Source organism: Cuculus canorus, chromosome Z, assembly GCF_017976375.1.
Source record: "Cuculus canorus isolate bCucCan1 chromosome Z, bCucCan1.pri, whole genome shotgun sequence".
NCBI lineage: Eukaryota > Metazoa > Chordata > Aves > Cuculiformes > Cuculidae > Cuculus > Cuculus canorus.
Window position 1 is genome coordinate 27,251,035 of NC_071441.1, and position 15,623 is coordinate 27,266,657.

Genomic DNA, 15,623 nt, shown 5'->3' on the forward strand with positions numbered 1-15,623 from the left:
AATAATTAATTTGGTTTTTTAACCAACTAAACACATATGAAATCTGAGGTGCTTCCTGGTACACAACACAGAGCTAATTGTGTGAACACTGAAATCTTTTCTTATAGCAACTAGGTTTCGTGAATGAGATTGACTATCATGATTTAGATCAGTGGTCACTGCCATCATTTAGATCCACAACTTGCATGAAACACAGTATTCTTGAAGGTACCAAGCTCTTCAAGAATAGGTTAATCTCCAAAATAGAAGGTAGAATTAGCTCTTTAGTACTCAATTAAATAAAATGCGTGGCTACTACTTTATTGATTTTTTTTTAATTATGTGAGGGTTTGCTCTGCACGTGAAGGAGTTTCATGAGCCAACTGGCAATTAAATTCATAATTAGCAATTTAAATTGACGGTTCTCATGTTTTGGGGCAGTGCTGTTGTATTTTATATTTTGATCTCACAAGACATGTAGATATTGTAGGTAAATTCAGGTCAAAAAAAAAAAAAGAAAGAAAAAACCCTATAATTCAAGGGCCATCTATTTTTTTTCTAAGATATTCCGTAATGGGGATTGTGTCCCAGTGATTTCAAGGCAAGCAGCCAGTCCCAGAAGTCTAGGCCTTGAAGTTAGAAATCTCTGATAAATATGCATAGGGTCAGAGAGGCAATTTTTCTGTTGTTGGGGAAACTGGGGGTCCTCCCAGCTGTGCAGAACCCAAAAAAAACTGTGACACTCATGCATCTCCTGGTTTCTCAGCCTGTAACTTGAAGGAAAAACACTGACTTTCTAACACAGCTTATGTATGACAGTTAATAACCATGAGACCAGCACGTAGGCAAGGGACCTTAACATGGAATTCTGCCCATCTCCCATTCACCTGGGGCTCCTTATCTTTGAGATAAACCGTCTGTTGACATACCTCTTGAAAAAAAAAAAATCACTCTGTTCTTTAAGATCCACTTTCGAAGAAGCCAGAGAAGTTAAGGCTTTCAGATGAAACTGCTTTGCCTTAATCTCCATGCTGCCATTGTAAGAGAAGTTGAAATCACTCTCTGAGGCTACTAGTGGTACTGATAATACCAGCAAATAAACTCTCTAATACTTGTTTTGGAGTTCTAGAAAGCAAGCATCTTTTATTATTATAGTGCTGGACACATGGAAGAATAATCCCATCGATCAAAGACAAGGCAGTTACAGAATATATTTCCTATCAACATGTATATGTATATACTCCAGCATATTCTATTACTTTCCAAGGACCAATTTTAACATTATTATGAACATTCACAACATCCAAATCCCCACCAATTGGGCAGTGCCAGTTCTCTGTCTGACCTTGCTTTCTTTAGATAAAGACAGAGAAACTATAAACGAAGATTATTACAGAACAAGACGCATCTGTTCAGCACATTTCCTACTTAACGGAAGATGTTATCATTTCTCAAGAGAACAGTGTTTGGAAAAAACACTGTTTGAAAAAACAGGCTATCAGAGAGATATTCTGCCTGTAACTTTCAAAAAATAGTGACTTAACTGAAGTTAGAAAACCGATTCTACTTAAGCTTAAATCAGAACACCCCGCTTTTTGCAGTCATAACTACTTCTTGTATCGCTAGCAGACCAACTTTTACTTTTACAATTAGACTTAATGTCATCCTCAGTATTCGTTCTGGTCACAAAAATCTCTCCAAGGGGAAACCAATACACACCTCAACTTCTTTTTCCAGTTTTTTCCTTAAAGAGATGAAGTTACCCAACTCTTAGAGAAAGTCTTGACAGCAGTGATCTCAGAGGACTTCTCTCCTATATCATAAATGAGGAAACTGCTTAAATGTTTTCTTGTAATACTTAAAACTATTTTGTGCTACCAAGCAAGAACTACCAGCCCAAGTAACAGGGCATTATTCCAAATAAGGGTTAGAGCAGCCTTCTCCCTGCAGAGTGTGCTACACTGCAGCACTATGCAATTCCATCTACCTGAAGCCTTGAGGGTCTCAGGAGACACCTCTCTGACAAAAAAGGAAAAAGATGAGTTCTACAAGATTTATCAGGAAAAAACCCAAAGACTTTCTAATGATTTCTGTGGTGTATTTCCCATAGAGCCATACATTCCAATTCAAGTTGTTTTCTTCAGAGTAAGTGGTTTGGGGGCCCGTAAATATAGGCCCCAATATAGTGTTGCCTTAGAATATCAGTAGAACATGGCAGAAACTGCATTTCAGGCAAGCTGAATTACCCAGAACACTTATCTAAAAAAACCTTTGAATTTTACACTGAGGATGTTCTACCATTAAGAAATAACTATCATGCTTGTATGAATCCACTCTCCAGGAAGAAAAAATAACTATCATGCTTGAATGAATCCATGTATTTTCCACCTCCCAGAACACTGCAGTAAAAAACACTATTGTCCTTATTTTACTATTACAAAGCAAGTAATCATTGTCCTATAACTACTAAGTGTTTTGAAGATATCTAGTACCTTGCATTATTCTCTGAGAAAGCAGGAAGTCTAAAATAACAAGCTTTAGCCTCTTCTCCTTTGATTTCTTTCTCTTCCCACCCTACGCAGGCTTGCACGACCTTCTAATGCCTTCACTCCAAGGTGATGCAGCCTTTCCTTTTCTCTTACCTACCTAGGTCAGGGCCAAATTCTCTGAATATAATAGCTTCATCAACATCCAATAGATATGAAGTCTATTTACGGTACATAGACCATCCTCAAAACACAGTTTTGGCATACAGAAGTACAGAAATATTTAATCATGGGGTTCAACGACCAGCAAACTTGCAAACTTGAATGCAAATCAAGGTGTGGTCTTCTGCTTTTCCCTATGCTTCTACATGGTGACAGCCAAAAGGCTAGTAGCAAACCCCCAAGACGTGAGTGTTCTGTTATAAACGCTTGGGCCTGTGAGAAAAGCAGCAAAACCTCAGGCAGGGCAGGGTATAAGGGGGAATGGATCTGTTGGATACAGACCATGACCCATCGCAGTGACCTGAAACACATGCATTTCAAGCTGACACTTCTGCACACTGCAGAAAATATTTTGCTCTTAGCAGAGTACCTTTGACAAACACAAAGAATTTTAAATCACAACAATAGCTCACAACAAGGAGGACTGACAGGAACAGCATGGCCAGTAGGACTAGGGAAGTGATCCTTCCACTGTACTCAGAGCTGGTGACATGACACCTCGAATTCTGTGTTCAGTTGTGGGCCCCTCACTGCAAGAAAGTCCCTGAAGGGCTGGAGCGTGTGCAAGGAGTTACAAAGCTGGCAAACAGTCTGGAGTACTGAGAAGCAGCTGAGGGAAATGGGGCCCTTTAGTCTGGAGAAGAGGAGGCCAAGGGGAGACCTTATCGCTCTCTATAACCACCTGAAAGGAGATTGTAGTGAAGTGGGCGTTCATCTCTCCTCCAAAGTAACAAGTGACAGGACAAGAGGAAACTGCCTCAAGTTACGCCAAGGAAGGTTTAAATATTAGGAAATATCACTTCTCTGAAAAGGTTGTGAAGTATTGGAACAGGCGGCCTAGAGAAGTGGTGGAGTCACCATCCCTGGGGGTTTTTAAAAGATGCGTAGGTGAAGCGTCTAGGAAAAGAGGTTAGTGGCGAGCTTGGCAGTATTAGGTTTACAGTTGGAATTACTGATCTTAAAGGTCTATTCCAACCTAAATGATCCTGGCATTCTGATTCTGTCACCCAGCGGAAAGAAATCACCACCCAGCAGGCAGCCTCACTGCCTCTTAGGCTGCTCTGTCACCACAGCTTGCTCACAGTCTCCAATGCTCCCTAAAAAGTTGCTCGATATTTAACTGCTGTATACTTAGCACTGCTTTACACATAAGAAATTGTACCCAGACAAGGGCCACGCAACGGAGCCAAGGCGCTCCCAAATACCATGTTAAGAGGCCCATGTAAGAATGCCGGCTCTCTGGAGCCACCTATATCGGCGAAGAACAACTCGAGGGGCAGATGTGAACATTTGCGGGCTGCCAAGCAGGGCCGACCTGTCCTTTATTACATTGCACGGAGCGAGGCACAGACCTCAGACTTAGCTACGTACCCCACCGACGGTTGCCCGCGCGCCTGCAGTTGCTGACTGCTACCTGCTAGCAGGACGCGTCCTTCTCGCCTCCCCTCGTTCGCACCTCGTCCTCGCCTCTTTCGCGCTCCACCACCGCTTCCCTATTTCTGCTCTCCGCCCCTGGCCGGCAGCGCGCATGCCCCGAAAGGCAAAAGCGACTGGGAGAAAGAGGAGGCGGAGCGAGAGCCGGGAGCGGCGGTCGGCTTCCTCCGCCTCCCGCTCCCCACCTCGTACCCGCCTTCGGCTCCCCCCCTACCAGCGTCCCGCCCCGTGCTGCCGACTCCCCAGCACCTACCCGCGTTTCATCAGGCGTGTGAGCTCACTGCGCTGCGGAGAACACGGCAGATATTTCTGCTGCAGGGACAGAAAGGTGACTCACTGGTGGCGGTGGCGGTACCGCCGCTGGCTGTGGTTTCCGCCTCCCGCCGCCCCTCGCCGCCGCCGCCGACGTCGGAGTCCGCCTCCCTCTCCGCCTCCGCCAGCGGTATCACCTGTAACAGCATTTCTGGAATCGCTGGTAGTACCTTCACCACCAATTTCGACACCGCGATCTCCGAGTCCGCCTCCGCCAGCGGTATCACCGGCAACAGCGTTTCTGGAATCGCTGGTACCACCTCCAGTACCACCTCCGCCACCGGGACATTCGAGGCAGCGTCTCTTTCCGCCTCCGCCACCGGCATTTCAGGCACCGCTGCCACCGCCGCTGCTGCCACCGCCGCTGCTGACATCATCGCTGCTACAGCTGCTACCACCGCTACCACCACTGCTACCGCTGCTGCTACGGCCACCGCTGGTGCCACCTCCGGTACCGCCACCGTCGGTACCACCGCCGGTATCGCCACCGCTGGTGCCACCTCCGTTACCACCATCGCCGGTATCACCTCCGAGTCCTTGTCCCACACCGCCTCCGCCACCGCTATCACCTGTAACAGCGTTTCTGGCATCGCTAGCGGTACCTCCGGAACTACCTCTGTTTGCCGCCGCGGCGTACCAGCCCTTGCCCTGGATCAGGTCAGTGTGTCCGGCGGGCGGGGCTCCGCGGGTCCTCACGGCGGCGGGGCGGGAGGGGGGGTGAGGTTCCCGGCGGGCGGCCCCGCCGCGGGGCGAAGGCGGTGCGGGCTAGCGCAGCTCAGACAATGCGGGTTCCGCGTCCTCCGGCGGCGGGGCCGGGCCGGGCCGGGCGTCACTCAGGGGGAACCCGGAGACCGCCGCGTCTTTTGTGCTGGTGGCTTCGTGGGAGAAAGAGGCGAGGGGTAGGAAATTGAGACGGACCGCGCTGTGGGCGCTCGGCAGCGGCTCCCGCTTTGTGTCTGCCTCCCTCCTTTGCGTTCCAGCCTCCTCGGTAAGTACCCGGCGCTTCCACCCTGATGGGCCGCGGTGAACCATCCCCCTTCCCCCCTCCTCCTCCCCCCTCCCACCCCTCCACCCCCTTCTCCCCCCCTCTCCCCCCCTCTCCCCCCCCTCCCCCCCTCTCCCCATCCCGCCTCCTCCCCCCCTCCTCCCCTCCTCCCTCCCTCCCTCCTCCCCCCCTCCCTCAGCTCCTCCAGGGGAGATGCAGACTGGATATCAGGAAAATATTTTTCACAGAAAGGGTCATTGGGCGCTAGCAGAGACTGCCCAGGGAGGTGGTTGAGTCACCAACCTGGAGGTATTTAAAACACGGGTAGACGAGGCTCGGGGATGTGGTTTAGTGGCAGATAGGGATGGTGATGATCCAAGAGATCTTTTTCAACCCGGTGATTCTGTGATTCTATGAAGCACCCACCCGCCGGGGCTGCGCTTGTGAAACGGCGAAGGTGGTGACCGGCCGGTGGCGCTGCGTTTTCTGACTGGGATTTCGGCTACCCCTGGAAGGATGGGGTGGCCAGAGTTGGCCGCCGGGCTGGGCGCAGAGCTGCTGTGAGGGCTCCTGACGCCGCTGCCCTCTGACGGGCGGAAGCGCAGGCCCCGCCCACGTGACCGGCGTGGGGCGAGTGCGTGGCGGCAGGCGCTTTTGGGACAGGCACGGGTGACCCCCGAAGGCCGTTCAGGGCCTGGAAAAGCACGGCTTCTTAAGCGTCGGATAACGATGGTTTGACCCTTGAGTTGGGGGCGTGCGTTGCAAGTAGTGGAAGAATGTGCTGACAAAGGAGCTGTGCACACTCTGGTGGGGTTGGTTCAAACCAGCATCGGCGCCTAAAGCTAGGTTTAGTAAGTGGTGAAAAGCGTTCACAGTGCACCACTTTGGAAACGGAGAAAGTCCACTGTGGTTGGTGATGGCAGTGTGTTTGACACCAAAAGGATTATCGGCCACGGGCACAGGCTGCGCAGGGAGGTGGTTGAGTTGGCATCCCTGGAGGTATTTCAAATACACCTATATGAACTGCTTAGGGATATGATTTGGTAATGGACAGGTATGGTTGGACTCGATGATGTCAAAGGTCTTTTCCAGCCAAGGGATTTTGTTGTTCTGTGACAGTACTTTGAGCTTGCCTGCTTCGTAAAAGGGCAGACAGTGCAGTCTGTAGTTCTGTTTACGTGGACGTAGGCCTACGGCAGATTACAAGACTTCTTAAGGTTCTCTGAATGAGTCATGGTTTCTTCTGACAGTCTATGACTGTGATACTGTGTCAGAGTCAGTGTCAAGCTGTTTTGTAGCCCTGAAAGAAAACCGTAGCTGGAGGATGTTAGAAAGGCGTAAAATAATACAGCATTGCGTACCTGGAAAATGAGATCCGGTGGCCATAAGCAGGCAAGCAGATGAGTTTTGCTTGTTTACTTTTTCCTGGTTTTCTTGTTTACTTTGTTTTACTTTGAACACAGAAATGTAGTTTAACTAGACAAAGGCAGCTGTTAATTGCAGTTGTCATACCAGTGGAACATAAGTTGATTACTTAACTGCACTGAGTTTCCTTTCAGCAGTTTTGATTTCTCACAAGCATCAGCAGCCATATGTCTCTTACTGTGTCTGTTACTGATTAGGAAGGCAGCAATGCAGAGATTACTCTAAAAGGTCTCCAAGTGCTAGTACTAAATCTAAATTTTGAGAGGACCGATGCAATATTCTTACATGTCCTCAATTTGTAGCAAATTGCTTGATTACAGTGTGCCAGTTTTATTGGCCTTGGGAATAAAAGATTTGATTGCCATTCAGTTTTTCTGCTAACCTTGCTTTGCAGAGGTTAACCAGCAGTGAAGGTGAAGTATTTTTATTCCTAACTTTTGCATTTCACGGCAGAGAATTAGCATTGTCTGCTCACGAGAGTCTCAGAAGTCTTGCTAGAACTTTATTAAGACAAAGGATTTAACTGGCTTTTTTTAGAAAAAAAAGAGTGTAGGCTGTGTCATTAAGCTGTTGAATATGTTCTAAGTTGTTAATTTTCTTTCTCCAGGAAGAGTAAAACCCGGTCTAAACTTATTTTAGAAATGCACTTCATATTCTTAGTTGAAGGGCCAGTTGTACATGCGTTGTTGCCAATTAATACTCAGTATCAGTTGTCAGACACAATATGAGCAGAGTTCATGGCCTTGTTTTGGAAACTCCTAAAGATAGGAGTACAGACTCTACATGGCTGCCTCCAATGCTTATGGGATTTTTTTGTTCTATTTGACAAAGGCACAGTGGAAGCAGGAACTACAAATACTGGAATTAGCATTAAAATTACGCAGGATCAGCATTAGTGAAAAAGTGGGGCTCTCCTGCTGAATGAGAGGAAAAAATCAGCTATGTTATTTGCCAGAACTGTTTAGTAGGTATGAACTTGGTCTTCCTTGTCATGCATATCCCTGTTAGAGCTCAGAGGTTTGTAATGAAGGACTTCTTTGGCTCTCAAATTGAATTTGGTTGTAACTTGCACATACAGCTCAGTGCCCAACAAGTACGCTATTTCTTAGTATGATGGTGCTTTTTCTTCTTTTCATAGCTGTGTTACTTAGCAATATATTTGCAGTATTGAATGGTATATTAACATCTATATAACCCTCTTTAAGAATGCTGATATCACTTCTAGGAGGCGGGGTGAGCAGACATACAGTTCTAAAGCCCTGTAATTGATTTTGGTGTCCTGCCAGCTCCTAATGGAGAGCTTTGTTTTATTTACAGATCCAGGATGACTCAGGAGACAAACCAGACCCCAGCGCCTATGCTGTGTCGTACGGGATGTGGATTTTATGGAGATCCTAGGACAAACGGGATGTGTTCTGTTTGCTACAGAGAGCATTTTCCGCTGCAGCAGAATAGTGGTAGAATCAGCCCCATGGGTGAGGGTGGGTGGCTTTTTCTTTCTTTGTTTGTTTATTTATTTATTTATTTATTTATTTATTTTACTTCTTTTAAAATAAAACTTAGAGAGGATGACAAGGAATCCAAGAACATTTTTCAGGAGAGTTTTTGAATGCTGTGTTCTGGAACAATGACTATCAAAGAGAATATTACTTTAAATTACAGTAGACATAAAAATACATTTTTGTGTAATGTGTTCTGGTCTGCTTGGCATTCAGCCATTCCTTGCCTTCCCACTTCGCCTCCTCTGCTAACATATGCTTACACAATCTCTATATTTTTATTGTTAACAGTATAGCCTGTCTTTAAATAAGGATTAGTACCCAGTAGCAGTGAAGGTTGTAGGCAGGCAATTCAAAGCTTTTTAAGAGACTATTTTATTAACATGTATTCTGCAGTTCGTTCACAACTAACATGTCAAATTCTCGATGTAGGAGCAGCCGGTGGTTCAAACAGTCTTACCTCAGATTCTGCATCTACCCAGGGAGTAGGCACTAGCCTAAACAACTGTGAACATGCTGTTGATAAACCTGGAGAACCAAGGTAAGATGAAAGTATTACTTTGAGGTTTGAATGAGCTGTGAGTGTGCAGCAAGTTGAAGCCCTGCATCGGTGCTGCACTATTGCGGCGAGTTTCTGCAGGGGGAAAAGGGACAGTATACCTGACAGTGCTTTATGGATCTGTGCAAGCTATAGCTGATGAAAATACTTAGTACTGCGACGTTTAAAAGGTTGATGTTGATTTATCTGGAGACACGTGCTACAGGTTTGCCTGTTTTCTTACGGGGAAACTAAAACTGAGGAAAAATGATGTTTTGAAGGTGGTAGAAACAGAGGTCAGAAATGTTTATCGGTAGCGATTGAACAGGTAGTTTATTGATTGGTCTAGACAGTTTAAGCTTTTGTTACAAATGCAAAACTAATGTGTTTCACTATACTTAAACAGAAATGTGCCTGTTGCCGCTTTGCCTGTAATGCAGCAAATGACAGAAATGAACATTGCAAGAGAGGAGAAAGTAGCAGCAAAGCCAGAGATTGAGCCAGGTATGCGTACAGAGTGACACTGTGTAGAACTAGTGACTTAGTGGAATCCGGCAGCTTGTTTACTTTCTAAGTAGGCATCTCCTGTTGTGGTGATGGTCTTGAACAACTCTGAAGAGGATTGTTAAGGGTGGTTTTTGAGTACTTTCCCAGAATCAAGAAAAAGGACTAGTGCCATAGTAGAGGTTTAAGAAACATGTTTGATGTTAGTAAAAAAAAATCAAAACCTGCAAGGGTGGTTTTGGCTCCTAAACCTTCACTTTTAGAAGTAATGCACTCTAAAACTGCATTTGAACAAGGGATTCCATATGGAAGTGAAATGTTGAGATTTCTGTGTATTATCTAGCAGTACAACTCCTGCTGACTCACAGCAGTCAAAATGGCTTGCTGCATTTGGAGAATGGAGTTGTTAATAAATTCCATTCTACAGAGGAGTGGGGCTGTGAGGGAAGCAAATAGTGGTTTAAAATACTAAAAAAAGCTGTTTAGGATTCTTGAACTAATTGGGTAATGAGTAAATATAAGCAAAGCAGTATTCCTTAGAGGTAGGTTACTTGCAGCCTAATTTGCTGGGTGTGCACTGTCAATTTAAAAGCTTTATTCTTGTACTGGAAGGTTTCAGTATTTAAGCTTCAAAATGTAAAATACTTATTTGAGGAGGTAAGGGGGGCAGCTTTCTTGCCTGTAACTACTAAGAGACCGAATTCTTATCTTTTTGTTTAACCGGATATTGCAACACACTTGTTATATGCTTGCACATATCCACTCTTTTTTATGTAATTTAATTTTTTCATGTGATTTTAGTTTTGAAACACTCATAAAACACTAAAAGTTCATGTTTAATATGAAGTCTGTTCATTCAAGCTGACAATAAAATTAACTTTTTCAGTTTTGAAGCCAGATGTAAATTGCAGAAGATGCTCCTCAGCACTGTATTAAAGTGATTTCTATCTAGATATATCTTTACCAGCTAAGAGTGCTCTGGCAGGTAGTATTTAATTTCTCGGTATTTGTACAGAGGGTTTTACTGTTCGTGATAAGTCATGCTGAGTCAAGATTCTGGGACATGAACTAAAGTACCCTTACACCGCATATTGGAGGTTTGGTTATGTAAAGACTGAGAGGAGATTTTTGCAGGTATCAACTTCCATAACAGGTGTCATCTGAAGAGCTGTTTTGTAGGTAGCTTAAAAATAATTTAGTCTGTGCTGCGATATTTATGAACTAATCTTGCCTTGTTACAAATTCGTACCTGAAATGTAGCAAGCAGGAAAGAGGAATGCATAAAATGGTACCAGTGATGAAGTAATAAGTGACTTTATTCCTTCAGAACTTGTAGCAGGAGTTTGTCATTTTTCTAGGTGTAAAGGACAGTCTTCAGTTACTGCTGACATTTTACCTGTCTTTCAGGTACTGTGGATTGCTCTATGACAGGTAGTGTCATACAGCACTCTGTTAATGAAAACTGGAAAAACTGCAAAAGCAGTTCAAGATACGTAGATACCGTTTTAAATAATCTCACAAACCAGTAAAAGCTGTCACAGGCTTTTGTAGAGATCACTGGAAAAACTACTAGAGAACTTAAACGTGTCTCAAAAACTTGTGGGACAAAATTGCCTTCATGAGTACATACCTGTAAATTCGTGAGACAGCCTCAGCTGCTGTGTTACAGATTGGCATAAACCACAGACAGCATAGCAGTATGTCCTTAAATGCTCTTCTTGAGTTTTATTGAACACCTAAACTACATGGAGTGTTGGCTGTGTTTAGCGGTGCACTGATCACTTGTCTCTCAGGCAAGAGAAGCTGCCCTAGACTTCACAGAAATCCGTCATGTCTGGACTAGTTGCGCTTTTCTTCTCTTCCTTTTTCCAGCAGCATCCAATGTTTTTCCTCTCAAGGAGGAACTGAAACAATGGTAGATATAATTTACATAGCCTCATAACAACAAAGCTAATACTTTCTGTGAGGTGTAATCCTTGAAGATAATGACACAGTCATGGAATTGCTAATGAAAACAGAGTCTTAAGCGCAGTCTGACCCTAGCAGCTGAATTTCATGCTGGTGTTGTCAGATACTAACAGATCCTGAACAAACAATGTAGCCTTCAAGCAAAGTAGCTTGCTCTCCTTTAAATGTCTTCAAGGGTATGAAGCTGCATTCTCTCTAGCAAATGAAATTTTGGATCTTTCCCTTACAAGCCAGAAAATTTAAAAATGGAATTGCATCTGGTCAACTGTTAGGGTTTTCTTTCAGCAGTCTGTAGCGTGCTATTTTATTTGTGTGCTGTTGCCATTTAAGCAACTGACTTGAGAGCGTAGTGAAGCTGACAACAATGAAGCCTAATGGGTTTATTTTTCTTGATTTTTGTTGAGTTGGTTTTTTTCCTTTGTACATGTTGAGGTTGCAACCTGCATTCTCATTCAGAAAAAAATATGGCACTAGGCCGTAAGACATAGGCATACTAAGACAATTGTATCTTGACATTTAAAGGAAGAAAGGCAAGTCGAATATAACACACCGAGGTGGTTGTAATTCATATGTCTAAGGTGCTGTGTTTTCCTGTAACTTGTGATTTCTTAGTTCACTTCCTTGTTTATTTGCAAGTCTGTAGTTGAGTGGTGGCATGTGTTCCGTGCAGTTGTGTGTCGGAACTACTTCTAAGTTAATCGTCTTCAGAAGACACTTGTCTCTTGGCTTTCTACCAAGCCAGTATGATTAGAGTTATTTTGCAGCTGTCTTGCATTCAGGTTGAGATGCTTGTTATGGGTTACCCTCACCTATATTGCAGATAGAGCCAGTGTGTTTTGTCTGTGATATGCACAGTGTGTTGCAGGTAATATTGTAAGTTGCTGAGTAGACAGCTAGGTTACAAGATCCAGTAGGCTCAAGATGATAACTACATGAATGGCTTTTTATTCTGAGTGGTAGCCCCACATAGGCACTGTGAGTTAATACTTTGGGGTCTGAAAAGAGCTTTGTTCTCCAGTGAACTTTCTGCATATAGGTTGATTAGCTGTCATGTGTGACACGTGCCTAACTTCTCTCATCAGTAACCTTGCTGTTCCCATATGCCTTTTGTAAAGATGCGTCTTCAGACCACAGGTGAAGGGAGTTTTCCAAAATTCATGACACAATGCCTGTATTTGCGTGGGTACGGATACCCTTCCAATATTTGGGTTATATTAGTCTTCATTATCCTAGTAGATCAGCAACAAGTCTTCCTTGTACGTCACGTTAATGCATCTTGCAGCGCCTACAGATAATTTAAGGACAAAATAATAGTTAATAAAGGCCTGCCTAAATCTGAAAATCTTTACCTCGGGGTTTTTTGGCCTTGTAGTAATAAATCTGCTAAAATTCAAGTGAAGTAAGCCTGATTGGGTTGAGCGTAAGGTTGGGAAGGGAAATGACCACGGTGATGGAGAGGGCTACGTACCGACAGGAACTCAGTTACTAAGTGATGAAACCTGTTACAGCAGTTGAGGAGATTGCTTCTCAACATGTTACTGAGGAAGCAGGTCTACAAGTACTAATAACTACTGTTTTCCAACATCCAGTATTTGTCCAATTTTTCATTCCATGGTGTTGACGTAGAGCACTTAGCCTGATGATCAACACTTGGATTTCTGGCACAGCATTAACTTAATGTATTGAGTACGGGAATTTTACTTGGCCGGTTGGATTTGGCTTCTTGTGCCAATAAGGAGTTGTCAGGGTGGTATGTGATGAATTTATATTGGCTCTGTATGTCATGGCAAAAGGACTATAATTTACAGTACTTTTTATCTAAGCCACAGGTTGATGAGAAAGTATATTTGTTCAGGACTTTTAAGTAAGGGGCAGGATAAGTCAGCTTTGCCTCTGTCCTAGCCATTATTCACAAGCACATTTATGGAGGTCTAGCATGACAAAAACTCATTATCAGACTTAACTCTGCTGGTGTAAAAGGATAGGAGACTCCTTTATTCCTGGAGAATAATTAAATTGAACATTTTTCATTTGGATTTAGAGGGCTGTGTCTCCTCTTGTCTTGGGGCCTTTTAGAGTTCACTACTGCATATTATGTACTGCTTTTCCTTCATGGAACACGTTTGAGTTGTGCGGGAAGGGTCCTGTTCAGCAGCCCTTTCAGGGAATGTGCCTTCTGCAGTTCCTTAGTATCAGTTTAATGACTTCCCGGTTCTGCTAGTTCCACAGTTTCTTCATGTCAAGGACCAACAATACCTGGTCGTTTGTAACATTTTCTCTGAGAGGGATTTATTCACAGTGACTTTGCTTTGTGGTAGCATGATCTACTAGACTGTCTTTCTGTCTTGGTGATTCCTGGGAAGCTGCCGTTTCCACGTGTGCTTCCTCGTTGGCATGATAGGCAGTGATAAAGGTTTATCCTCCTCTTGTCTTCATTTTCTCTTAGTAGGTGTTTTGAGTGACTTCAGGTTACTATTGATTTGCCCCTTATAGATTGTCGTTTGCACCTATCTGAAACAGCGTGTATGCTCTTGGCTACTCGTACACCACATTGCAAAGCTTGTGAGCGTTTCTGATTACTTTTTTTCATCTACTATGGCAGATGAACCGAGGATTGTATTTGTTCATCTAGAAAATATTAATCATCCAGGCAAAGAATAAATTGTTTTCTCACAAACCCAAAATCATCATGAGTAGTTACTCCAAAAAGTACCAATAGCAGCAGTAATTATAACACTAGTGCTGTAACAGTTTTCTTATCCCCCAGACTTGGCAAAATGGCACTGACACTGAACTTCCCAAATGTTTTTGAAAAATATCTATTCAAGGTAACAAAAAATAAAAGTAGTAAATGGCCTTAGTTGCTTTTCAGGGCTGTTGCTATAATGTATGAGAAAATACTAGCAACCGTTGTTTTATTGCATGATTTTTTTTTGGTGATAAGCACTGAAGATTCCTTATTATCTTTGAGAGCTTGTCACTTAAATCTTGTTTGGAGCATGAAGTTCTGACTTGGTGCTGTCTTATTGTACAGTGAGTTATGAGGCTTTCTTGGTGTCAGTGGTAATAGCGAGATGTTTTCCAAAATACCTGTGAACTTGGTAATGCAAACGCAATTGTAAAAAACCAAGCAAGAAGCGTAAAGTTAGAAAAAACTCAATGCAACTGTTTCTTCATGTCTGCAAAAAAGTCCACTTTTCATGGGATACAGTGGTTACTGATCCAAAAGAATCTCTCTCTGTTAGCATCCGATGTGCATGAGGTTGCTTACAAATAAGTCCTTAAGGCATATGTACTTCCATTTATTCCAGAATGCATTTTGCAGATTGTTGCATTTTAGAACAATAGATGTCATCATACAGATAGGATTGTTCAGGAGAACTGTACCAGGAGCAGATGTTAAAGTTGTGCGTGTTAACACCTTTCTCAGCTTTCCTCTGTTTCAGCTTAGATATGAAGACTATATTAAAAGTCTTGGATTCAAAAATATACTTTTTAAAACAAAATTAACAGATTCATAAAAACTCACAAATTTGTGTCCTTCAGGGAACTTAATTAAAAGGTGACACAAGTTTCTCTGAGGGTATTTGAAAAAATTACTCGTTTTGACTATGCCTGCTTGAACACTTAACACTGAATACATAAATACAGATATTCATTGTAAAGCTGCACTTTGTTCTTTATAATATTGAAAGGTGTTGAAAACATGAGGGCTCTTTTGAACCTTATGTGGTTTGTAGCTGGGTTTTGGATCTATCACAATATCAGTGACTTGCTGTCTGCTGTATTGGTGAACTGGTATAGGCACCTGACTTCACAAATGTAGTGGCAGAGTAATCTCATGCTATGATAGTAGCACACTACTGAATTTCTTTTGTTTCTAAAATATCTTCCTATTAGTTTTAGTCTCTACAGATATTCCCCTCTGTTCAGAAAATTTAGCTGTGATGGTATTGGTTTTGGTTTACATTAAATGCTCCTTGATCATACAATTTTTTTAAGAAATAAGTGTGTACATTTCTGGAGTGCTTTCCAAGCCCTTAACGCCTGCCTAAGTGTAACAAATAAGTGCCTTATTTTCTTGCCGGTGGAATTGTGGGGAAAATCTGTTTGTCTTGTGTAAGGCCAAAAGAGAAGAAGAGAGTATCCAAAAATCCCCATCTATTTCACACTTTCATAGACTAGTCTATGTAGTACTTTAGACGGCAAACTTCAGGGTCTTAATAGGGGCAATTAATCCTTAAGGAATACACGTATGCTACTCAATAGCG

At 43.3% G+C, this 15,623-nt stretch overlaps 2 protein-coding genes across 14 annotated transcripts in view; one reads left to right on the forward strand and one right to left on the reverse strand.

Moving 5' to 3' along the window:
* TMC1 (transmembrane channel like 1) overlaps window positions 1–4,180 on the reverse strand; it is a gene marked incomplete at its 5' end in the record, with an annotated part of 120,051 nt that extends 115,871 nt beyond the window's left edge. The window contains one exon of the mRNA XM_054054013.1: window positions 4,102–4,180. Within this exon, the coding sequence (XP_053909988.1) occupies window positions 4,102–4,180 (79 nt within the window). The remainder of the gene's footprint in view (window positions 1–4,101) is intronic.
* Window positions 4,181–4,246: 66 nt separating this feature from the next.
* LOC128850503 (AN1-type zinc finger protein 5-like) overlaps window positions 4,247–15,623 on the forward strand; it is a 41,501-nt gene continuing 30,124 nt past the window's right edge. The window contains exons 1-5 of one of the 13 annotated variants that reach the window (XM_054055081.1): window positions 4,252–4,796; window positions 4,845–5,090; window positions 8,161–8,324; window positions 8,775–8,883; window positions 9,287–9,384. In XM_054055081.1, the coding sequence (XP_053911056.1) occupies window positions 8,168–8,324; window positions 8,775–8,883; window positions 9,287–9,384 (364 nt within the window). In that variant the 5' untranslated portion in view covers window positions 4,252–4,796; window positions 4,845–5,090; window positions 8,161–8,167. Of the gene's footprint in view, window positions 5,091–5,255; window positions 5,422–5,633; window positions 5,728–6,046; window positions 6,418–7,492; window positions 8,077–8,160; window positions 8,325–8,774; window positions 8,884–9,286; window positions 9,385–15,623 lie in introns of those variants that run through there. The other 12 variants (XM_054055076.1, XM_054055080.1, XM_054055075.1 and 9 more) reach the window with 12 other exon arrangements.